General features: G+C 38.0%; 2 protein-coding genes and 1 long non-coding RNA gene across 13 annotated transcripts in view; 1 reads left to right on the forward strand and 2 right to left on the reverse strand.

Moving 5' to 3' along the window:
• Positions 1-11,570, reverse strand: part of LOC135215425 (peptidylglycine alpha-hydroxylating monooxygenase-like) — a 59,968-nt gene extending 48,398 nt beyond the window's left edge. For all 3 annotated transcript variants that reach the window (XM_064250061.1, XM_064250062.1, XM_064250060.1), the window contains exon 1: positions 11,412-11,570. In XM_064250061.1, the coding sequence (XP_064106131.1) occupies positions 11,412-11,534 (123 nt within the window). In that variant the 5' untranslated portion in view covers positions 11,535-11,570. The remainder of the gene's footprint in view (positions 1-11,411) is intronic.
• The window catches only part of LOC135215430 (uncharacterized), a 94,693-nt gene that overhangs the window by 11,337 nt on the left and 58,248 nt on the right, over positions 1-25,108 (forward strand). The gene's annotated exons all lie outside the window — the stretch shown is intronic.
• The window catches only part of LOC135215422 (PDZ and LIM domain protein 1-like), a 128,779-nt gene continuing 126,732 nt past the window's right edge, over positions 23,062-25,108 (reverse strand). For all 9 annotated transcript variants that reach the window (XM_064250042.1, XM_064250039.1, XM_064250045.1 and 6 more), the window contains one exon: positions 23,062-24,915. In XM_064250042.1, the coding sequence (XP_064106112.1) occupies positions 24,835-24,915 (81 nt within the window). In that variant the 3' untranslated portion in view covers positions 23,062-24,834. The remainder of the gene's footprint in view (positions 24,916-25,108) is intronic.

A 25,108-nucleotide genomic window follows, 5' to 3' on the forward strand; every position in this document is an offset into this window, starting at 1 on the left:
AAAGAGGCAAGGTAGTAGGTAGGTATTTGTGCCAGCGACCTCTAGAAAGCCTTCAAGGCGTTCTAGAGTGTGAATCTCCACTAAAGAAACGCTACCTGAGATGACGCTCCCTCTCAATCTCACCCTTGGTCGCCGGAACACGACGAAAATAGCATTATTATTACCATAATCGTTTGTCTACTTAGATTGAGTCAGCTTTATGTACGCGGATCGAACATGCTAAACTCTTTGGACTCGTCTGTAGCTTTTCTGTTTATTTTTAATGATTTTGTCCACGTGGACCTCATTCCTAAGCGAGAAAAGTTCATTGATAAGAAAAAGCTTAACGATGTTATAAGAGTTATCAGAACCTTTAATATGCTTTATCGCGAGCGTGAACTCCTACAACTGCAGGGCCCAACGCAAAATCCTTTGAAGAGCCACGTGTCGCAAGACATAATAAAAAACCAGTTACTTCTCAGAATATGAAGAAGGTTTTGCAAAGTATATTATTCCCAGCTTTGAATCTTACGCGCCTTTTGAGTCTCATAAATGCGCTACTTACTAAGGAAAAGGTCTTATACTTGCTTACTTCCGGTAAATGATTCCAGTAAAGATGCGTCCACACGGTCGAACAATGTCCGACGGACAAACATTGTTACCAATTAACAATTGTCTGAAGTCTTTGCCTTGCGAGCGGAGTAAAAGCAGTGGTATACAAACCTCATCTGGTATCACTGTTGCCAGATCTACTTCCACCGTTTCAACGCTTATGACGTCATCCTGTATGATATGGTAACAATGTCCGTCGAACATTGTTTGACCGTGCGGACGCATCTTAAGAGCGCAAATTAGCGTCGATGGGAGCCATTATAGAAAAAGACAATAATGTTAATGTAAAGAGAAGTTTGTTATTGTTTAGTTTATACTTATTTTTCATTACGGTAAGAATGATTATGCTCTTTGATATTAAAGACGTGTTGGGACCTGGCAGCAACCCATATAATTCCTTTTACTGCACCTACATTCATATTCTCTCTCTTCCATCTTGCTATCCACCCTCCCCTAACACTTGTTTCAAAGTGCAACTGCTTCGAGGTTTTCCTCCCGTTAAAACTTTCAGACCTTTTTACTCTCAATTTCCCTTTCAACGTTGAATGACCTCATACGTCCCAGTGTTTGGGCTTTGACCCAAATTCTATATTCTATTCCTATGAAGGATGTGGGAGTAAAGTTTAGAAAAGGTGCATAGATTTGTAGATATGTAAGGGCTTACCTACGCGATTATGTCTCTAGGTTGAATGGACGCCCTTGTTCTTTTTACCCACGGGTCATTTTAAACAAGTAGAAGACGGTTCCTACGAGGGTGTGTATTGGGTGTAAAACCAGTGAGTCTGTTGGGTACAGCAGGAAGAATCAGGGTCACTGGTCATTTCTAATTCTTGTTGCGTCTCTCCTGGTAGCCCATAAAGCAGCGCTGTGTGCTTATTTTCCAGTAGCTTATGCCGGTCGGATTGTACATTGTTGTGATGCCAGATGAGCCAGTCTCTCTTGTCTGTAGACCTAATAATACTCTTGGGCCGATGGAAGAGAGGAATGTCCTGGGTGAGAATCTCTGCTGACCTAAATGGCATCGATTGTTGTGGGTAGCATATGGGAATGTGGAGAGAGAGAGAGTGAGGGAGACTTTACAGACCTTACAGCTCGTTCGGGTTGCCCCAGGTCCCTCAGTGTGAGGGAGGGAGGGAGAGAGGTCAGTGCACAGAGAAAATTTATACACCATCCTAAATCACAAACCAAGAAGACCTCGCCATACTAATCCTAATCTTGCCGTGATACAGCTATTATTAAAAAAAATAAATGAGATATAAATTAAGAGGAGGTCAGTCACCAACAAAGCAAATGTGATGCCTCGTCAAACTTAAGTCTGTAGTGCAATAGTGAATACGTGAGCAGAATTTTATGAATGAATGAATGGTCATGGAGTAGATGCTTTCTGTGCTTTTATACCCTAAAAGTCTTTATGTCCCCGAGAAATATTTTAGGAAATTTGTTCAAGGTTTCATGCGAAAGGGATCTGGAAATAGAGTATCGCATCTTGATGGCAATAGGCTGCGACAGACTGAAAACACGAGATGGAAAATTTATATCGAGGGAGTCATTCATTATTCTTGATGATAGGTGTCCGTGAATGTAAATTTAGAAGCTAAGTAAGGTATAACCTGAGGGATACTTTTGAAAGACGTATCCCTCAGGAGAGGTGGAGCATACATCCTGCCTATGTGAATTCTCTGGAGAAACTGAGAGTTTCCAGCCCTGTGATTGGCTTATCGACAGCCAATCAGGAGCGTTGTAAGGGTAAGGGACTGGCTTAGCTATCAGATGGATGGTTGATGTGGGTCTATAATAGTACTACCGCTTCAGCCCATGACAAGAAAGCTACGCATTCGGACTGAAACAACTGCTACTCGAGGTTAGGTGAAAGTATGGTCTTTTGTAACAGTGTCGGCCAAATGATAAAGTTCTCCCACTTCTGCATTGTTGTTATGGACCATTAAATTCATAGAACGTTCTCAGATTGCAGCAAAATGACACTTCAGTCTTTATGTAGAATTGGCAGTTATATGTTGCGGCAATAGTTATGTTAACCCATTAGTCTTGATTACTCGAATCCAGCTCTGTAGTAGGTCAGCGTTAACATCGTCATCATTTGCACTCGCTGTCTAGGGTTAATCGTAGTCATCTGAATATGAACCGTGTGAGCATCCTACCTCTCGGTACAACTCTGAGTCTGTTTGCTCGGTAACATCCTCTTGTGACCTGTGATGAGATGAGTCACCAGGAAGTGCTCTTCGCCGAGTTGATCTTCACCTTTATTATAGTTCTGATTCAGACCTTCGTCATTTTTTAATAATAATAATTGATACCGATTAAGAAACCAGCTCGAATTTTGTTCGTCGTGTAATCCATTTTTGTTAAGCACTCAAGAACGGCGGTATTGGTTAGAATTTTTCGCAAACGGTTTGTTTGACATTTAAGTACAAAATCGCATAATTGTTATTACTGATCGTAGCTTGAAAAATGTGAAATATTGTTTATGTGATACACTCCAATCACTTTTATTTTTTTATTTTTTTATTTTATTTTATTTTATATTTTTTTACAAATTATGTTCAGAAAATGGAAATAAAGTACGACTGATAGGCTGGCAACGTAATATGCCGGGTGCCGAAGTCCTCTTCCGGTGTGATACTACATCGATTTCATTAGAAAAATTTGACAATTTCTGTTTGCTACCAATGACATAGTTTCCGAATCATCTTAATTTTTTTCTGAATCCTATACCGACTTTTTTTTCTTAGCACCGTTTGTCTCATCGAATTATATGGATACGATTTTCAAGTTGGTTCAAGTCTGCTTCTGAGTTAACTGGTCTTGACCATTGCACTGTTGGTATATGCCCAAAGGCGGCCCGAAGTGTGGCAGGGGGTTAATTTTGTTTGTTTGTACGCTTGCATGGTGTTTTTACGTTGAATGGAACCAGCGGTTATTCGGCAACGGGACCAACGGCTTTACGTGACTTCCAAACCACGTCGAGAGTGAACTTCTATCACCAGAAATCGAACTCGCGGCCACCGAGGTGGCAGGCCAAGATCATACCGATCACGCCACTCAGGCGCTGTAAGGTAGGGGGTTAAAGGGGGGTTTGAGGGGTTTGGTATAGTCCTCTGGTCACTACCTACCAACAAAAAATGGTGTGGGTTTATGACGATCATAACGACTTCGTTTGAGTCAGTCGGCGTCGAGTTCTATAGACCTTGGTTTGGCGTTGCCGATGATCAGTGGGTTTTTTCCTTTGATATGCTATATCGCTTTAAGACAATTCGCCTTGTATTTTAATTATTTAATTGAATTTCTATTTATTTATTTGTTAATTCTTCTGTTTTTCTAATAACTAATCTCTTCTTTTTGTATTTCCCACTACCTTGTGTTACTTCTTTCGAAATAAACACCATATTCTTTGGAAGCTTCAATTTCAAGTCAGTGGACCCTGTAGGTTTGTTCTCTAGGGATAGGGTTCATCTTCGGAATAATAACAATAATAATAAAATAATAATAATAATAATAATTTCGAATTTATTGTTAACTTCCTTTGATGATCTTCCATGAGAATAAGGTTCGTCTTTGGAATAATAATAATAATAATAATAATAATAATAATAATAATAATAATAATAATAATAATAATAATAATTAGAAAATATGGTTAATTTCCTTTGATGATCTCCCATAACAATAAGGTTCATCTTCGTAATAATAATAATAATAGTAATAATAATAATAATAATGATAATAAGCCCGCATTTCTTGTTAATTTCCTTTGAAGATCTCCCATAAGAATAGGGCTCATCTTCGGAATAATGATAATAACAATAATAGTAATAATAATCCCCAATTTCTTGTTAATTCTCTTTGATGATCTCATCCCGTTTTTCGCATAATTTGCCATTATACACCGCTACTTTTAACTACTTGTCCTATAGCATCATTACATACTGAAATCCCATGTAATTACGCCTCTAAATGCAATGTATGGCAAATTGTAAATATCAGGAAGAATAGTAGAATATAAATATAAGAATTTGAAATCGTTAACTGTGGTTTCAGTCGTCAGTGATCGTTGTAAACTTGGTAAAAAATCACCCTAATCATCTCCACTTTGACTAAATGAATGTTCTGTGATCTGAATACGTCAGACCTATTTATTTCGGCACGGTAATTAAAATTAGCAGGGTTAAGTGTTCAAGGTGTGTGGAGAGGAATTTTATTACGGATGAGAGTGGCCTGTATTTTCGAGATAGGTAGTCTTTGATTGTGTAAGAGACTACCATTCTCTGGTAGTCTCTACCCATCTCTCACACATTAGGTAGTTACTAAATGCGAACGAGTCTACCATTCTGGTAGCCTGTGAATGTGTAAGAGACTACCATTCTCTAGTAGTTTTTGAATGAGTAAGAGACTACCATTCTGGTAGCCTCTGAATGTGTAAGAGACTACCATTCTCTGGTAGCCTCTGAATGTGTAAAGGACTACCCACATCCTTCACACATTTAGATGCTCATCCGATAGTGTGCATTATATTTGATGGTGTTAAACTACTCACTTATGTGCGTCTATACTTGTACACACACACACACACACACACACACACACACACACAAATATATATATTAGGTATAGAGATATATATACATAATATATATTATTATATATATATATAAATATTTAAAACTATTTATGTATGTATGTATGTATGTTATATATGTGTGTGTGTGTACTTTCGATCTTCCTTATTAGCATACAAAACCCTATTGAGTTGCCCCACCCGTATGTTCCATTACGTATGTGTAATTACAATACGGAGCTTACAAAAGCCGACCTTTTATCTGAATTATGCAGGCGGCTTGCTTATCCATTAAGGCAAACTCAGGCCCCCCCCCCCCCCCCCCCCCTCCACCCAGCCTCCCACCCACCCCCCCCTCCCCCGTTTCGTTATCATCGTGGAAACCGCAGACGCTAGACGAAGATAGCTTTCATGCACTCAAGTTAAAAAAAATACATTCATTTATATATTCAAACGAGCGTTTCTTTCAATGAATAGAATGTTCCAGAATGGAAATTGTTCTTATGCGCAGCGTAAATGCAGCAATTAACGAATTAGGCAAGAGGGTGTGAATTGGCGCAGGGCAGACTTGAGCAAAAGTAGGCTGCTTGCTCAAGGTAGCAACAGCAAGTATCGGCGAGGGCGGAAGAATCGCTATGTCCAGACTGATGATAATTGCTTTTCATTCATTCGCCTTCAATATAAGCCCTTTCTTAGGCGGTAAATAAGGAGCACTATAGGTAATTGGAGTTAATGGCCTAGCAACAGACACGAGCAAATAACTCGAATTAGCGCTCATTATTTCATGCCCTGCCATGAGTCATACAAATTGGCAGGGGCGAATGACCCCGCGGGTAATTCCCCCCGATTTTCGAACTCCAAATACGTTTAACCAGACCACTGAGCTGATTAACAGCCCTCCTAGGGCTGGTCCGGAGGATTAGATATTTTTACGTGGCTAGGAACCAATTGGTTACCTAACAGCGGGACCTACTACTTATTGTGGGATCCGAACCACATTATATCGAGAAATGAATTTCTAATCGCCAGAAATAAATTCCTCTGATTCTACGTTGGCAGAGCAGGAATCGAACTCGTGACTACCGAATCGGTACGCGAAAACGTAAACCAGTCGTTCATCGAGGAACGATTTTCGAACTAATGCCTGTATAATGTACTACAAACGAACTACATTGATTATTTGTTTATTTCTTAAATGTAGAAATTGATAGTAAAAAGATTCACTTCTGCAAGAAAAATTAGAGATGTTTAGGATTAACTTTTATCTGTACTCTAAAGGATGCGTTGCTTAAGTCCTTTCGAACAAACTGCCTGAGTAATATCACTGCGAACGGAGGTATTACAACTTCGTCTGTCCGTCCGCACTATTCCTATCCCCCATCAGATCTTAAAATCTACCGAGGCCAGGGGGCAGCAAATTGATACGTTGATCTTTCACCCTCCAATCATCAAATATACCAAATTGCAGCCCTCTAGCCTTAGTAGTTTTTATTATGTGTAAGGTTTAAAGATAACCATCAGCGTTCGTCTGGCAACGCTATAGGACAGGCCACCACCAGGCCGTGGCTTCAAGTTTAATGGGCCGCAGCTCATACAGCATTATACGCTGTACGGAAAACTCGATTGTGCTGAAGAACTTTGGCGTATTTTTTAATTGTGTTCAGTGAACGCAAGTTTACACATTAGGATATATATATATATATATATATATACTATATATATATATATATATATATATATATGCTCTTGCAAAACGAACACTTGGAGCAACCACTTACTACATGTATTGTTATCAGTATCAAAACAGAAGCGCATCGTAATATATTTTTTTAGGATTTTGTATGTTCGGTCATAAACATCTATCTGTACATCTGTATACACAAATACATACATTTGTGTGTGCATGTATGTATATGTAATATATATATACATATATATAATATATATATATTATATATATATATATATATTATATATTATATATATGTATATATATATTACATATACATACATGCATGTATGTATATGTAATATATATATACATATATATATATTATATATATATATATATATATATATATATATTTATATATATATAATATATATATATATATATACATATATATATGTATATTTATATTTTTATATATGTATATATATATAATGTAATTGCAATAGCCACAATACCCTTTTCTCGAATTCTTCGTGCCTTTTTGGATACGCTTTGTAGCTTTCATTGCATGGTTATATATAGGCTATATATGTATATATATATATATATATTATATATATATATATATATTATATATATATGTGTATATATATACATATATATATGTGTATATATATACATATATATGTGTGTATATATATACATATATATATGTGTATATATATATATATATATATATATATTCAACAGGCGGAGGTTTCTCTAAAATTATACCCACAAACCCACTGAAAATCGGTAGCCTTTTCAGCTTCAAGGATCGTTTGGATCCATTGATGACCTCATGTGTTATTTACAAATTTACTTGTCCTCGATGTAATCGAGGAACCTATATTGGATCGACACAGGTTACTTAAGGTCCGAATTGACAGTCATGGAGCTGTCAGCTTTAGAACTGGCATTAAGCTTTCGAATCCCGAATTTTCCAACATAAGGGATCATACCGATAAATGTAGGTATTCTATTCAGTACAAGGACTTTAAGGTTTTGGTCAGAGCTTCCAATCACAAGGTTTTAACAATTAATGAATCTTTGTTTATTAAAAAACTGGTCCCCTCACTGAACACCCATGCCACGTCTACACCTCTTTACCTCTCGTGAACTGTTTACGTTTTTTGTTAGTCCTTCCTCTGTCTTCGCTCTCAACGGTTGGTCCTTATTTGTATTTTTAACTGTGATTGTTTTATTGTACCTTACATTGTGTATTTTAATACTGTAGCCTAATTAGACAGTGTTACTTTTTAGCTTGAAAATGAGGCCTGCTGTTTGGCTTCGAAACGTTGCAACTTAATAAATATGAGTTCCTTGACCTGTTGGTGTGCTTCCCCTGCCTTCATTATTGTATATATATAATGTGCAGATTTGCATTATATGATTATAGATAACGTATGAAATAACTGTCTTTTGAAGAATTAAGTTATTTTAACTTGGGGTCCAATTGATTCGACGGCGTCACATCTGCGCATTTGTTTCCTGTAAAGGCAGCATCGGGTATCCTAATGAAGAGAAAAGTCTCTTCGATGTTTTAAATCTTAATCGAAATTCACAAGAGCTTTGAAATGAAAGCTCCACGTTCACTGGAGAGTCATAAGCGTTGCTGATACTATTCTACGTCTTCTCCGGATCTTGGTCCTGTTTGTTTGTTTGTATAGTATTTTTACGTTGCATGGAACCAGTGGTTATTCAGCAACGGGACCAACGTCGAGAGTGAACTTCTATCCCCAGAGATACACATCTCTGATCACTCAGTGGAATGCCCGAGAATCGAACTTGTGGCCACCGAGGTGGGAGGTCAAGACCATACCGATCACGCCACTGAGGCGCTTGGATGTTGGTCCTGAATAATTTCGGAATTGAAAATGAGTTTTGGCTTCGACAGAGGAACGAAAGTTACGAAGTGCTACCTTTGTCTGCAAAACCGCGAAAAGGGTTTATTTCACGGTGCAGTAATGTCCATTAATTTCTTGCTTACCACCCCCCACAAAAAAAATAATAATAATAAATCATTTTATTAACATGAGTTTTGAGTTCCGAATCGTGAGTCTTCTCATTAACACCAAACAGTTTTAGTGTCGTGGTTATTTTAATGGCAAAAAAAAAAAAAAAAAAAAAAAAAAAAAAAAAAAAAAAAAAAAAAAAAAAAAAAAAAAAAAATCTACCCTAACATGATCTCTTCTGATACTAAGATAAAAGTTTTGACAATTTGGCTTCCAGTTACTTCGGCAAATATGAAAAGTGTTTCTAGTTTTAAAGTTGAAATGTTTTGCGGATTTACACGATAAATCCTCGTTTCTCTTGTATTATGCTGCTTGGTCTCTGCATATTCTACACATAACCAGATTTACTAATTATTTTTAACTTCATCTCAAATGCCCCATCCTTATGAAAATGATTAATTTGTGGTTCTTCTTATATGTGCTTCACAGTGCTAATTTTTTTTTTTTATGTGCCTAAGAACCTGTTTTAAACCGATTTAGGAAGTTGCTTTGGTTCAACGAACTTTGCCATTGGATTTTAGAGTTAAATATCGCATTTATTTTCTGTAACTGTTTTGCTAATCCTTCAACTAACTTGCGCTTAGTTTCTGTTTCAATAGTGATTCAGTATACATTAAACAACACTATCTATCATTTGAATAATTATGATGGAAATTATTTTAAGAATCAATAAGGGCCCTCTGGTTATATTTTGAAAATTCTATTTTCACCTACATGGTGTCACTGTAATTTGAATATAATAAAAATATCAACTGAAAAACATGTGCAGAATGATTAAAAAAAAAAAACATTCAAGTGTAAACCCACTACGCTTCATAGTTTTTAATTCTATTGATAATATTCAGACTAATTAAAAGAATTTTGCTAAATGAAACTTCTTCCGAATTTTCAATTTATTTTAATTTTTTTTTTTTTGGGGGGGAGGGGGCTTGGTGGGGAGGGGGGCCAGAATCGACGCGGTGGCATGCCAGTCCATCTGCTTCGCTTTAAAGATCTGCTAGGCTATTTTAATTTTTCTCAGAATGATATATGATATAATATAATGTATATCTGGGACGAGCGCATAAACCCGACCCGAATTTAAAGAGGGAAAAAAGTAGCGCAACTGCCTAGTAACGCGTTATACTGGAAGCATGAACTACTTAAAGGGTTTAGGGTTTAACCCCGTTATTGTAACGGGTTCACACCCATTAGCGATAGCATTCCAGACAGCGGAAAGCCACCTGCCCCGGAACAGAGCTATTTTCGAAGGCATCGTGTATGCGTGAGTGACACTGCTTGGAACAGTTGAAATGACTGGAAGTCGACTGGGTGTAGCTGGAGGGAACGACGGGGAACAGACTGTGCTTGAAGTCACGCAGCAAGCAGAACATCTTTATCGTGTTTGAAGAATCGTATAGTCTGTAAATTTTAAAGAATACCTTAAGTCACACAGCAAGCAGGACCCTTTATCGTGTCCGAAGTATCGTATAGTCTTTAGATTTTAAAGAATGCCTTAAGTCACGCAGCAAGCAGAATCCTTTGTCGTGTACGAAGAATCGTACAGTCTTTAAATTTTAAAGATTCACTCGATGCGCGTAGACATATTTTAGCTTTATTCGTTATTGGATTTAAGAGGTTCTCTCCCCTTTAAAAATGGACGAGGAAAAAGGATTTATAATGAACTTTTCCCGGTGTTGTCATGTCCGTCTTAATTTTATCTGCGCGTGCAAGGTGCAGCTATTTCGAGAGATTTGTACGTGTGATGAACTGCAAATGTATGCAACATTGCACATAAATCTACTGACAGGTTTCAGTGTTACAACGAAATACATGAAAACGCGGGCGTGCGTGACCTCAAGTCCACGATGGCAACTTGTTTTACATCAGGCAGGTGCTATAGTGACGTCAGATCGACGTCATAGACTGGAACGCCCACACAGCCATGCCTCGGCATTGTCATATAAAAACAAAACCGCCTATTTCGCGAAAAATCGGCCCAAGAGGTCTACTCTGCTCTTGCATTCACCGTCACTCTAGCATATGGTTTTCTCGTTTCGTCATTTTTTGTTTTAATATAAATCTTCTGGCAGAAAGAACAGCTTTTACAGCCTAATCGAAGCGTACATTGCGTCCTCCCATATGGCAGCGAGGCCAATTACCCCCAGATATTGTTCGTTTGAAGGGGAAATGATATGAAATCGCTTCTCCTTGAGTTTGAAGTAGCGAGATGCACAGAGAAATTCTTGTTTTTCATAGGAATGAGCAGTATGTTTTACACGTAAATACGCACAGTTTTCCTGACGTTCGCGTCGCAGGAATCAAAATGACATGAAAGGAACTAACCGGGAACGTACAAATCTCTCCCATTTTTGTACGTGGGTGCTCTCTTTTCTTGACATCCCACGTCCTTTGAGAGACGGATGCCCTTGAATTGCATGAAGGCTGTGTAGCACGTTATGAATTCCCCGTTTCCAGGAATCCAAGAACCAAGGCTATAATATATTGCCACACATAACAACCACAACAAAGTCAGTCTTACCTTTTCGGGTCTGACGTGGGGCATCAGAAGCGAGAACTTCTCGTAGGATTCGCAGGCGCCATAGGATGTCAAGAGTCCTACGACGAGGAAGAGAGAGCTGCAAGTGACCGCACTACGTACCATCTTGACGTCAACTGGTGGCCGCTGAAGGACTGTGCGCCGTTTGATAGAACTCACCACGACACATGAACGAACGAACGAACTCCCGCTGGGGGGTCACCCCTGTCGCACCTCCCGGGACCCACCCAAGTCCCCCCCTCCTCCCCCTACCACGGTTCCACCAACACGGAAATCAATAGCGGTCGTACGCACGCACGAATACGGTCTGCCGAACACCTACGTACGTGAATTTCTAGATTTCAATCTCTCGCCGATTTTGTTCTGTTTTCTCTCGTTTTCCGAATTCAGAATTTGGGGCGTCTGCTGGCGGATGTGGCAGGGTGACACTTGATGTCAAGATTCCAGCAGTTTTAGCGCTTGCTTGACGGTTACGGCACTTACGCGAAAGTTTCGTGTGCGTTTGAAAAAAAAAAAAAAAAAAAAAAAAAAAAAAATATATATATATATATATATATATATATATATATATATATATATATATATATATATATATATATATATATATATATATATATCTATATATATATATATATATATATATATATATATATATATATATATATATATATATCTATATATATATATATATCTATATATATATATCTATATATATATATATATATATATATATATATATATATATATATATATATATATAAAATGCCATAAATTTTGATCCAGTCTTAAGGAGTGTGTGATCTAGGTTGTGCAATACGAAATCATTCCTTTAGATGCTCTCTCAAAGCTGCACACAAAACACGGAATAGGCAGAGAGCAGCGACGCAGAAGCAGCAGCAGAAGACACCGTTTTCTTCATGATTGCTGTCATGACGAATCTCAGAGCAGAGGACTGGATTTTGTTTCTTATCGCTCTCTTCTTTAATTCTCAAGTTAACTTCTAATTCACTTTGACGTGGCTTGGACTAGATTTCAGATGTACTGCAAAAACATCAATAGCAAGAAAGAATCTCCATGTTTGAATGGGGACAAAGTTATGTCACATTTTACAAAAGTGAATTTGTTTTCATTGCATGTACGAGAAGTCTTCCGTAGGAGGGTAGTTCGTCAGTGGACCTCATGCGGTGCACTGTAGGCATTACTTAAGGTTCTTTGCAGCGTGCCTTCGGCCCCTAGCTGCAGCCACTTTCGTTCCTTTTACTGTACCTTCTTTCATATACTCGTTATTCATATTGCTTTCCACCCTCTCCTAACACTTGATTTATAGTACAACCGCTTGTGAGGATTTCTTCCTGTTACACCTTTTAAACCTTTTACTGTCAATTTCCATTTCAGCGCTGAATGGCCTCATAGGCCCCAGTGCTTGGCATAAAGTTTCTATTCAATTCAACTCAATTGCACGAGAAATCTTTAATTGAATAAGGGGAAGAGAGAGATTTTTAAAGATCTACTGCAACCCTTTCAGTGACCTTCGACGCTAGCAGTATGACAACCTACCCAGAGCTATAAATTTACTTGGAAATAACTCAACTCAGAAAAAAAAAAGCTGAACTCCAAGTATGGAAAGAAACCTGATGTTTGGTAGAAAATAACTATGCATATATATTTCGAAAGATGAGTTTCTGTCATGTTCAGGAACTAGCAGTATGACAACCCACCTAGAAATATGATTGTACAGGAAAATAACTCAACTCATAAAAAGAAAAAAAAGCTGAACTTCTAGTATGAAAAAAAAAAAGCCTGGTGTTTGGTAGAAAATAACAATGTATTTATATTTCGAAAGATGAGCTTCTGTCATGTTCAGGAACACCATGACTGACTTTGGTTACAGTATGGGAGTTTGATGAGCGGCCTTTTTCTGGTGAATGGATAATGATCATCCTGACCTTCCCTCCCTGGCTTGCATGGGTATTTCTGATGTCCTACTCCCTTGCACTTATCCCTGGCACTTACTGTCCTACCACCAGTGTTAGTAGGTCGTCCTGGAGCCACTTCTCTGTGGTTTCAGTGATCTCATCCAGAGTTTGTATGCGTCGTTGAATAACAGTGGGCCAGAGGAGAACTGGGCCATAATTCTCAGATCAGCTGCTTGAGCTCCTGAGTAACGGATTCACGGAGGGCAGGTCACCATTCGAATGCAATATGCGAGAGTAATCAAGTGCATAAGCAATAGCACAATAATCAATGCAAGAGGAAATGTAAATAAGTATCAGATAATCAGTGTCGTGCATATCATAATTAGAATGTCATAGATTACTGAGAGAGTGAGACGGTGTGGAATCGGTTGCCAAAAGATGACAGGCAAGTCAAGGTCACAGGGAAATGAATTCTAGTCAAAATAACCGAGATCGATTGCGAGCATTTAATTGCTTGGGAAGTCACATGCTCACAAAGCAGGACTCGAAGAGGTGCACTGTAGGCATTACTTAAGGTTCTTTGCAGCGTCCCTTCGGGCCTTAGCTTCAACCCCTTTCATTCCTTTTACTGAACATCCTTTCATATCCCCTATCTTCCATCTTGCTATCCACTCTCTCCTAACATTTGTTTCATTGTGCAACTGCTTTGAGGTTTTCCTCCTGTTACCACTTTCAGACCTATCTATTCTCAGTTTCCTTTTCAGCGCTGAATGACATCATAGGTCCCAGTGCTGGGCCTTTGGCCTAAATTCCATATTCCATTCCATTCCAAGATCAAAGATACACTCAAGTTAATGTACAGACGCATTCACAAATAAACTCGAAGACCACCAACCATTTTCCTCAGAACTCTGAACTAATGCACCAAACCTTTTACATAGGAAGGAAAACCTCAGAAACATTTGGGTGCTTTCGTCGTCCTAGATACTTAGTTTTTAACTGTGGGACGCAAAGTTTCGCTGGCCTTAAGAGCACTGCAAATTGTGCAGTACCTGTCACCTGTGGTGAAATTTTGTACACACCAGAAACACATTCAGTTACGTTTAAAAGAATCTTCAGAATTATTGCACAGGGACGTTAGGGAAACATTGTTCTTTACCTTTTCTTTATGGAGTGATTTCCCCGTAGGACAACGTTCTTACCATTTCCATTATATTTTGATACCTGCCTTCTGTCTTGTACACTTGTAGGTCATCTCTTCTGCATTTGCACCTCGGATTCTATTTTTTCCATCACTAAGACTGTCGTGTACTTAAATCACATTCGCTCTTTTTACTGTCCCGTAACAGGAAACACATCCTGTTGACATTATATTATGACCCATCGGTGAAATATGTAAATTCCTCGGCTCCATCTACCTCCATGTCTTTGATCAAAGCTCAGTTTTCCACCTTCCACTTTTATTCATATATTCACTTAGCACTTTTTATCAAAACTCATTTGTCAATCGCTTTTGATGGTATGGCATTTTCAGTCTTGTGAATTACAAGGCAAAGTCTCACTCTCTTTCCAAATTCTGTCAGATTTGTGTTTCACGCCATTTAACTTTAGTACTTAGCGTTTAACTCATAACCCAACAAACCTTTTTCCTCACCAGTTCTCTTTCACCGAGTTATACCTGTGAATATCATTCCTCCCTGTTCTCATCTATCTTCCAGAAGTCCGTGCGACCCAGTTTTGTCGTTTCCTTTTCTGTCACCTTTATATTTAAATCATCTGGTACACGAACCCCGTCATTATTTCCAAATCCAGTCAGAAACTAATTACACACACACACACACACACACACACACACACACACACACACACACACACATATATATATATATATATATATATATATATATATATATATGTGTGTGTGTGTGTGTGTGTGTGTGTGTATGTGTTTGCGTGTGTATGTGTAGAAGAGCTTACTTTGGAAAAAGTTTTTGTTTTCACTGTGATCGCAGCAGCAGAAGCAGCAACATAGCAACTGCAAAAAATAATAAAGCAACTTGCTATACAGACTAAAATAAACTCTAGAACCATCTTTTCGTCTGTCATGGTCACGTACGTAGTATTAACGGAGTGCACAATGAAGAGTTAACGAAAGTCACCTCGGCGTGCTTCTTGAAGTACCTGCTATTCACTGACCGTTATGTGACTGTTATTTGACTTTGGTGTTACCGAGAGAAGAGGATATTAAGCCGAAAGGAATAGTTGAAGAGTTTCTTCTTCATAAAAATAGCTGTTTATTGCAGCAATTGTTTTTTAGTTTTATTAACGACTTATCTTTTCAGAAGAAGGCATCTTAAAACATTTAATTACTTTGAGAGATTTGTTTTCTTGTATGTTACAGAAAAACTGTTCAGTGGATTTGTATAGAGGAGAACACATCTCACGAAATTATTTGTTTATGTTAACTGTTTTCGATTGTAGATGACGCAGAAGTTACAATGTGTCAACAATTCTTCTAAATTAGTTTGAGATTACCCTTTGAAAATTCGAAAACTCTTATCGTCTGGTGATGTTTGAAGAGTTCGCTTTATCCAATGCTGAAGTCACATTTATTTTTGTCTACCAGTTGTTTTTGGTCGAACCGCTCACTTGCGGCCAGTTTGATTAAATAGAGTAGCAGGCACCTCTGTGAACTCCTCATGAAACAAGTAAAAATAATGCGACGAAACTTCTTCGGCGCAGTCGAGTTTTCTGTACAGCGTATAATCAAGGCCACCGAAAATGGATGTATCTATCGGTGGTCTCGGTATTATGGTGTATGAACCGCGGCTCATGAAACTCAGCCGGCCGTGGTGGCCTGTATTGTTGCATTATCAGACGCACGATTATGACTAACGTTAACCTTGAATGAAATAAAAATTAAAAAATACTGAGGCTAGAGGGCTGCGATTTGGTATGTTTGATGATTGGAGGGTTGATGATTAACTTACCTATTTGCAGACCTCTAGCCTCAGTAGTTTTTAAGATCTGAGGGCGGACAGAAAAAGTACGGACGGACAGACAAGCCACCTTCACTGGTGCGGCAGAAGAGTTAAGAAATGCCTTCCATCATCCGCTCAGCAGAACTGGATTGTCTGGTTTGTTGTTTTGCTTTCACATGAAGTCTGTTGTCTGTTGACATTCAGCCGGTGTCGATTTCCCTGTTTCGGTGGATATGACGATGATTATAGTAATGGTGGGAACCTGTGGCGGTCTCACTCTTCGGTTCATAGAATTTCATTTGTAAGCAGACCGTCAGTCTTGCTTTCGTTACTGCACGGAGATAATTATGTAACCCCTTGACTTTTCTTTGTGGCTCCATTCCCATTCAGGTGATTTTCCTTATGGTTTAACTCGACTGCTAAATTGCACTTTGATCAAGGTCCACCCTACCTGATGTTCATCTGTGGTTGTTTACCTTACCTGATGGTCAACTCTGGGTAACGTCCGCTTTGGATGCAGGTTAACGTCATGAAGTTCATCTTTGTAATTTGGTTTTCATCGTGACATTTGCTTTTAATTAGATTTGCTTTATGAGGCTGTCATGACACGAAGTTTGCATTTGACCATGGTTGAAATTAGACGACATTCGACAGGTTAAAATTCAAACTACGAGGCAGTCACCTGTGAAGTTCCGTTTTCAATTCCGTTCACATTGCATGACGTTCGTTCACTTCTGATTAAGATTCATCTCCCCTGACATTTTTCCTTTCGGCTCAAGTTTCACTAAGCCAGGCTTTCTCTTTGATTACTTTTGGTCAGTCTTCACATGGTACCGTTCAAATGATCAACCATTAAAGTTCCTTTTCCCATTCGTAATTTTAGTTTTACCGTATACAATTCCAAGGTCGATTTCGTGGCATGCAGTCTTTTCAGCTTTTCATAACATTCCTCACACCTATCTTGCAAAAAACGCTTGTGATAGTCGCCAATTGTTGGTAGCAGTGATGTTGCTAGATAAAACTATCCATGTGTTGGCACGGGATCTTGCTTATCTAGAGCAGCCCGTAAGTCGCCTCTTGTTTCGAAGGAAAAACGTTAATCATCTTATAAGTCTCTTATCAGGCAGCCTTTCGTGTCCACTCCCTGGGAAGCTTCCCTTCTTCAATATGATAATGACCTTCCTTGAGAAACCTTCAACTACCGGCGTCTTGCTTTTAAATCATTCATTCCCACACACACACATCTGAGACTCACTTTCCAAGGCCAAACGTCAGTCATGTTTACCGCCAACCTCGAACATTGAGCAGTTCATCGTTCATATTTCACTGGCGCTCATCTGCCTAACTCAAGTGACATAACGTCATTTGAAGCTTTATTTCTCCTTAGGCACTTTTCTCTTCAGAGCACATTTTTTTTTCCCTGGCGTTTGTTGTTTTTATTCTCAACTTAAGCATCTTTATTATTAATGATCAATCCGCATTGTTTGAATAGCTTCATTTTCACATTGCAATGACATTTCAAGTGGTTTCAATCGCGCTGATGCTTCTAGTACTGCTATACAGTTTATTACCTCGCTTGGTAAGAGTACAATAAAATCATATTTGGTTTTAATGAAAACGAAACAATGTCATTAATTCGCTTAAAACTTCAAGCTTTGAGTGATGGAAATCTTAGATATGGGATGAGCTATGGTCCTGTTCCCTCTATAAACCACTGATTAACACTGCTGTTGCTATTGTCCCCAATTACCCATGAAAATAAATGCATACAATAATCTTTCTTTCGCCGGCCATTAACTAGTCACAACCCTTGAACGTCTGAGACGCAATTTTTATGTGTTAATTTGCATTTAGCGTTTGATCTTCCCCCTTTCTACGTAGATAATGTAATTAGGACCATTAGACTACTAAGAGCAGCCCATTAATGGTTGCTCTCAGACGAAATAGGTTGAAGTGAACAAGTGTGCGAAGAGTTTGAGGTGTATAATCGTTGGCTTCGGTTCCAGAAGTGAAAGAGTTTGCATTCGTATGTTAGATAATAGTCTGCCATTTAATCGGAAATTAGGCTAAATTTCTGAGTGGTAATAGCATGAATCCATTTAAAGTTAAAAAGAAATAGGATTTTTCTTTTATTTATTTATTTATTTATTTATTTATTTATTTATTTTTCCTTGAAGGTCGAGAGGTGGGCAAAGAAGCAAAGAAAGACCTTGGATAGCCGTTGTGTCTGATGGAATTTTCTCTCCAATGGATTTCTCCTTTTTCTGAGACAGGAGCAACCGATTCCCTAGTTACCATTGGGTTCTGGTATATTTGTAATGACACGTAACATTTATCTGTTCGCATTCTTGTATGTACCTTTACTCAGTTCTCATACTTTTCAATTTGATAAGTGCGTTCCTTAGACTCAATTCTTACGCGTATGATAACCTAGATTTTAAAAGATCTCGTTCGCTTTGCATCGCCGCAGAATTTTTCGTTTTCAGTGAAGTTGTAGTTACGAATGAAGTATCTTTGTTAGGTAGTGACCCCCGAGGTTTTGTAACCTGGTATGCATCCACTTTTTCGGCGTGATTAGTCCCACACGCCCGTTGGGAATGAACGTAAAACATAAACAAAAGACCGTAGATATCATAAGATCATGACCTCAAAGAAATATTAATCATAGATAACGACCCCCCAATTTTGCTAGGGGGGTCATTAGCTATGAAAGATCCCAAATGAAAAATAAACCACTGAGAGTAAATCGCTTACGAATGAAGAAGGCAACTTCCATATAAAACTCGTACGTGAGGGACCGTTGTGGTTAATGAATTAGCATGAAATGTCTTCGGTAGAGATCCTCGAAGTTCTTTGGATTTTCTCAGAATTGATCCCATTTTATTTGCCTTTCTTTGAGTTCATTAATTTGTAGCATCCTTAAAATTTTGCTAGTGCAGATTCTCCAGTCAGTCAAACAGAACTGAACTGAAATGTAGGTTATACTGACTTATCCCTGATTCCGAGATTCAAATCTTCGTCTTTTCACTGTACTTCCGTTCATCTCTCGTTCTTCCACCTGACTTTCCACCCTCTTGAACAGTTGTTTCATAGGGCAACTGCTGTGAGATTTTATGTTGCGCCTTTCAGACCTTAACTATCCATTTCCATTTCAGCGCCGAATGACTTCGTATTCCAATCCAAATCTTCGTGTTCTATAGGTATAGTTTACGCTTCACTTTTTCACGCAGTGTGTGACTGACGTTAACAGCTCTACTACTATGAGATTCAGGGCCTCTGTAACACGGTTTTTTCGCAATAACTTTTTATCTATGCATATTATAAATATAACACTTATTCAGAATACATATTATATCAACACATAAATTTTGAGTGTATTCTGCACTACGTAGGTTGAATAAATTTGGTACTTATAATGTAAAAGTGACCTTTTTTGAAGACGGGCCAACTTACTCAGAGAAAAGGTTTCGAACGCACTCATTACGTAACTTATGACAGCATTTCTTCCCTCTTTCTCGATGGATGATTGGCTATACGTAACGAAGGCTAAACCTCTGGCAACAATGACATACAAATTTAAATACAAGCAAAGCAGTACACCTTTATGAACTCTGGAACCTCTCCACTGATAATTGTCATAATGAACAAACCAACAAAATATGTTAATAAATACAAAAACACTTCGATTATTAGTCTAACTCCCAAAATAAGTTTCCAAAGAAATTACCGTCTACTTTATAGGTCACAATCAGATTGACAAGATGTAGGGAATAGTTGGTAATTACCAAAAACATAGTAGACAAGCTTGATTTGATAACTGCTATATCCAATGTCATGCTTTTTTTTATTTATTGGCTATCTACCTATTTACTGAAAAAATAAAAGCCGGTACCGTATATTGGCTTTAAACCTTCACCAATAATTATCGTCAGAATGGTGACTTCATGAGGCTCCACCCACTTTCGCCTCGTTATAATTCAGGATAACACTGAAGGCTACCATGGGCATTGTTAGATTAGAAAATTTAACTTCTGGCTATAAAAACTAATTTCTCGAGTAGTTGTAAGAAGTGCTAAATGATCCTCAAGGATCCCAGCATTTGGTCTAAACATTTAATTCATGTATATTACTGCTATACTGTTGCGGCACTACTGCTACAGTAGTATTACTACGCTAGCACTGATACCCCACCCACATCTATGTATCGTTCCTCCATTCTTAAAGTCTTTGGGTTTCAGAGCCGATGGAATTTCTGTCTGGTGGATGGGCGGGGCAACATTTAGTCAAAAGGGTTTGTTTTGTTTACCTTGCTTCGTAAAGAATGTTTTTCGACTCTTGGCTCGTAATCATTGGCCATGGCGTCGGCTAGATCATTTTTACTCTATAAAAATTAAAACTATCGGGTTTAGGTTATTGATATCTGACAAAATTTGTGTGTGGTTGTAAAATATACATATGTCAACTTTCAGCTACATCCGATGCTTTGACAAGGAGCAAAGTCCAAAAAACCGTGTTACAGAGACCCTGAATCTCATAGTAGTCTATTTTTCTTCTGGATTTTGCCGGTATTTACTGGTTTCAGATGCAAATGAATTTCAAGTGATCAGGTGTTCATGGCTGCTTTTTGGTGGTCTCTTGAATAAGTAAAATTTTAACTACACACACACACACATACATATATATATATATATATATATATATATATATATATATATATATATATGTGTGTGTGTGTGTGTGTGTTGTGTGTGTGTATATATATATATATGTATATAACTTGCTTCAAGAAATTGGATGTACGAAGTTAGGCTCTACAGAAACGGAAAGAGAACTTAAGTTATGAAAACCAAACAGTCATCAGAATTTCTGAAGTTATTCAGGATGTCTGTACCGAGATTACGAAAACGTTCAGCGTTCTGATTTGCAGTCCGATTCGCGGTTGTTTGTAATCAGTGCGTCGTTAGTGTTTTGAAAGTCAGCTTAACTTGCTGATTAGTAAGTACGTAGTTTGTCGTTTCTTGGCTTACAGATGTTCCTGGCCGTCATTAAAGACACGAAGTGTAGCTGGAATTTTTTTTTAAGCTTGAAGTATCATAGACTGTGTTAGTGTTATCAAGTGACGTCATGTTGCATTGAATTGTGGGTAACAATATGGCTGAAAAATTTAAAGGCTCTTTATACTCTTTGTGTAAAGATACCTCAAAGCTGTTAACTGAAAGAATGGTGTTTTAATATAACTCCTTTTATTCATTTATTTATTAATTTATTTTAACTTTCGCACTCTTGATTTCATCACATTCGTTAGCCATGTCATGGAGAGTATGAACATGGAACTTTTAGTGCCAATGTGAAATCCACGGAAAGTTCATGTAAATATTAGTCACTGTACATCGTTTGAAGATTTAGAAAAATTATATCGTCAGTTTTGTTAAGGTAAAATACATGCAGGCGTTCATCATTTCTACCAGATCATAAAATATACGCTACAAATAAAGAGAGATTTCATTTAACTAAATTTTGGAAAGATGTTCCATTTCTCGGCAGTCGTAGAATTTTAATTGAAAGTTTGCCAAAGTGGTCCTTAATAACCAGAAAATGGGAAACTAAGTATCACCTGATTTACATCTTGTATCCTTAAGTGCCGAGGATGTTGCCAGGTGAATGATCTTTAGTTAAAATTCTTTCAAGTTTTTTATTTTCTTCATCAGGGCCACGGAGCGTGTATACATCATGTTTTCACATTATATGTAGACAAACTGTACTTCTTCACGCAATATATTAAGAGGTTAGTTACATTAAACCGACTTTCTGCACGTAAGGCTTAAAACCAAAGTTTTTGGGTTTTAATTCGTATGGTGCCACTGTGACTCTCCATTTGATGGTTTATAGTGCACCTGTCTTGCCTATCTAGTTACTCAGAGGATGTTTTGTTTAAAGACATGCTTAGAGTTGTCCAAGGTTTTTCTTCTTCTTCTTCTTTTTTCTGGCAGACTGGACTGAGTGGAGTAGATTCAGGCTTATCCTACCAAGGATATTAAATTCTCCTTTGGTCCCCTCAAGGTGCCCCTGTGAGTGGCTTGGCAGCCAAAATTTCATAAAATCATAAAATCAAGTCAGATCAAATCATTGAAGGGAGACCAAAGGATTGGACGGTCTTAGAAGATGAAGGATTTCCTCTTAGGCTTTTGAATAGATTCAAGTATTCTCTCCATCATCTCGCTGTAGTACTTTCGTCCCACAATTTACAAGCTTGGCTTGGTTGGGAAGTAGGTTCTGTAGCTGGTAATGGTTAGTAGTTGCTAACCAGCAGGGTGGACATTGAACTTTTCCTCCAACAGTTATTATTCCACTGTAGATATCAGGTATCCTAGACCTCTTGGTTTTATGTGGGATAAGCATAATTTTCTTCTATAGAAAACACGTTGAAGAAAAACTAATGCAGATAATGTTTCAAGTTGGTGAAGGTTTAGCTTATATTTGCGACTGGCAAATTGACTGTATTATTTACATCTGTCTGAAAAGACCCGTAGTTTCTTCTTATTCTAACTTTATCATTGGTTATTTTTTTAAAAGTGTTATTATGTAGTTTATTATTGTTTTGAATGTTTACGTTAATGTCAAGAACATCAAAAGTACTGGGTTTATATTTAGCAGTGCCCATACATTGAGAAACATTTTGACATCAACATCTTGTCTCTGGGAGTCAGTTGGGGCAGGAGAGAAATAACTCACGCGTGACTGTAATTATCATTTATTCACACTCATTAACTGTACAATTTCCAAAATAGCTAAAATATGATCATCCAGGAAAGAACACTCCCAAAGTGATTTGAATATTAAGAAGAGTCGGTTTGTGCTGACGTCTAAGAAACAGAGGAAGAGGAGGAGCATCTAACATTGACAAAACTTTCACCGTGTCATGACATGAGTCTCGGGGATCATCATCAGCACCGTGATTGGGTGTCTTCGTTCGAACCCAATTCACGGTAGAGCTCTGTCACACAAGGCTGAGTCATATATTATATATATATAAAGTACAATTCACAAAAAAAAATTTAGGAAGCATAATTCTATATGGTGGTAGACATAATCCTCCGCCATCTTATCACAGCAAGAATGAGGATTGTACGCAGACGGGAACTGCGTCAGTTATCCAACCAATGGTGCATCAGTACAGAGAGAGGAAGAAGACACAGACTACTACAGTAGTATACTCTATAATAATCATAAAATAAAATTGAATCAATGTCATAACTACAGACGTGACGTAGCAGTAAGAGACCAGCTGCCCTAAAACACACAAAATTAACAGACAAGAAAAAAAATATATATGAAGTTTCACAAAGAAGATAGTGACCACCGTGGTACTCGTGCTTGTTTTTTTCCTGTAAGAGCGCTAAAGTACCACCAGTATATCACCCTATCTTAAAAGTTTCTCCAAATGCCCATTGATCAGTTAATATACTATCATGAAATGATATTGGAAATTGAAGTATGAAATCATTGCGTTCAAAACTTATTGGGCGTTTGAACCAAAATACAGTATCTTAAAAAAAAAAGTGGATGTTTTTTTTTACAATTCTTAATTCAATGTTCCATCTAAACAATCACATGAAACCAAACATATTGCAAAAACAGCTTTGAGAGTGAAATCTTTCAAATATTGACCTTATTGGCTTTCTGTCATCCATGAAAAGGGGAGAAGAAATACTACTACTGCAAGCAGCCCCGCCATAAGTTGCAAGTTATTGCGGGGCGTGCTTGCTTGCTTGCTTCAGTTTGCACTTCACCCGGCCACTCAACAACACATTCACCATTTCCACAACTACGATACTACTTCAATCCCCAAATATAATAATAATTGTATCTCGTGCCTCAGTGCTATATATATCTAAGAGGACAAATGAAACATGAAAAAAGTCGACATTGTTCGGGTAATGACTGGCACATAGCACATTTTGCTGTCAAGAGTTGAATGAATAACTAGGAAAGAGGGAAGGTCACATCCACCTTCATACAGCATAGATAAATAGATAGACAGACAGACAGACAGATAGATAGAGAAAGCATATCCACAGGTGACTGGTTATATATTCAGATACATTCAGTCAGTTTCTGGAGGTGAAGATGTTCTAGATCAAATCTCCATTATTACAGAAATAACAGATGATCTCAAAGAAGAGTCCACTGGTTGGTTTGTTTTACGAGCTGATGTTGTAAACCTTGTAAAGCTTTAGTGACATGACTTCAGGATAGAAAATATAAGTTTCTAGAATCGTTGGAATCGTTCACTTCACAAGATGATGTTCAGGGAATACCAGAGCAATGCAAAAAAACAAAAACAAAAAAATAATAATAACCGATGACCCCGGTAAGCCTCGTGTAGTAATGCATTTCAGGAGGGGCAGCTGGGACGCGGGGGCCGGCTGGGCGGGTGGTTGTTGGCAGGCAGTTTTTATATATTTGACATCTTGTTTATTTGAGTTAAGGTAGGAGACAGGATCCGATTCATTCTCCAAGAACGTCCATCATGAGCTTGTTGAATGAGGCAGTCTGCGCGATCTTTCTTCGTCCGCCGATCGAGTTCGTCTGTGAAGTAAGGTCCCATTAGAGAGTGCAGCCTGAGAATCTTTCGACCAAATGAGATGGATCTTTCATAGATAGTTCGGTCTTTCATAGATAGTTCGGAGGTCGTTATTTAGGACTAGTAGGGGGAGGGGGTCATTCGTAATCTTTATGATATTTGAAGACTTGTATCGAGGAAAGATCCAAGAAGACCAAG

The sequence above is a fragment of the Macrobrachium nipponense genome, chromosome 5 (assembly GCF_015104395.2).
Source record: "Macrobrachium nipponense isolate FS-2020 chromosome 5, ASM1510439v2, whole genome shotgun sequence".
In the NCBI taxonomy this organism is placed as follows: Eukaryota; Metazoa; Arthropoda; class Malacostraca; order Decapoda; family Palaemonidae; genus Macrobrachium; species Macrobrachium nipponense.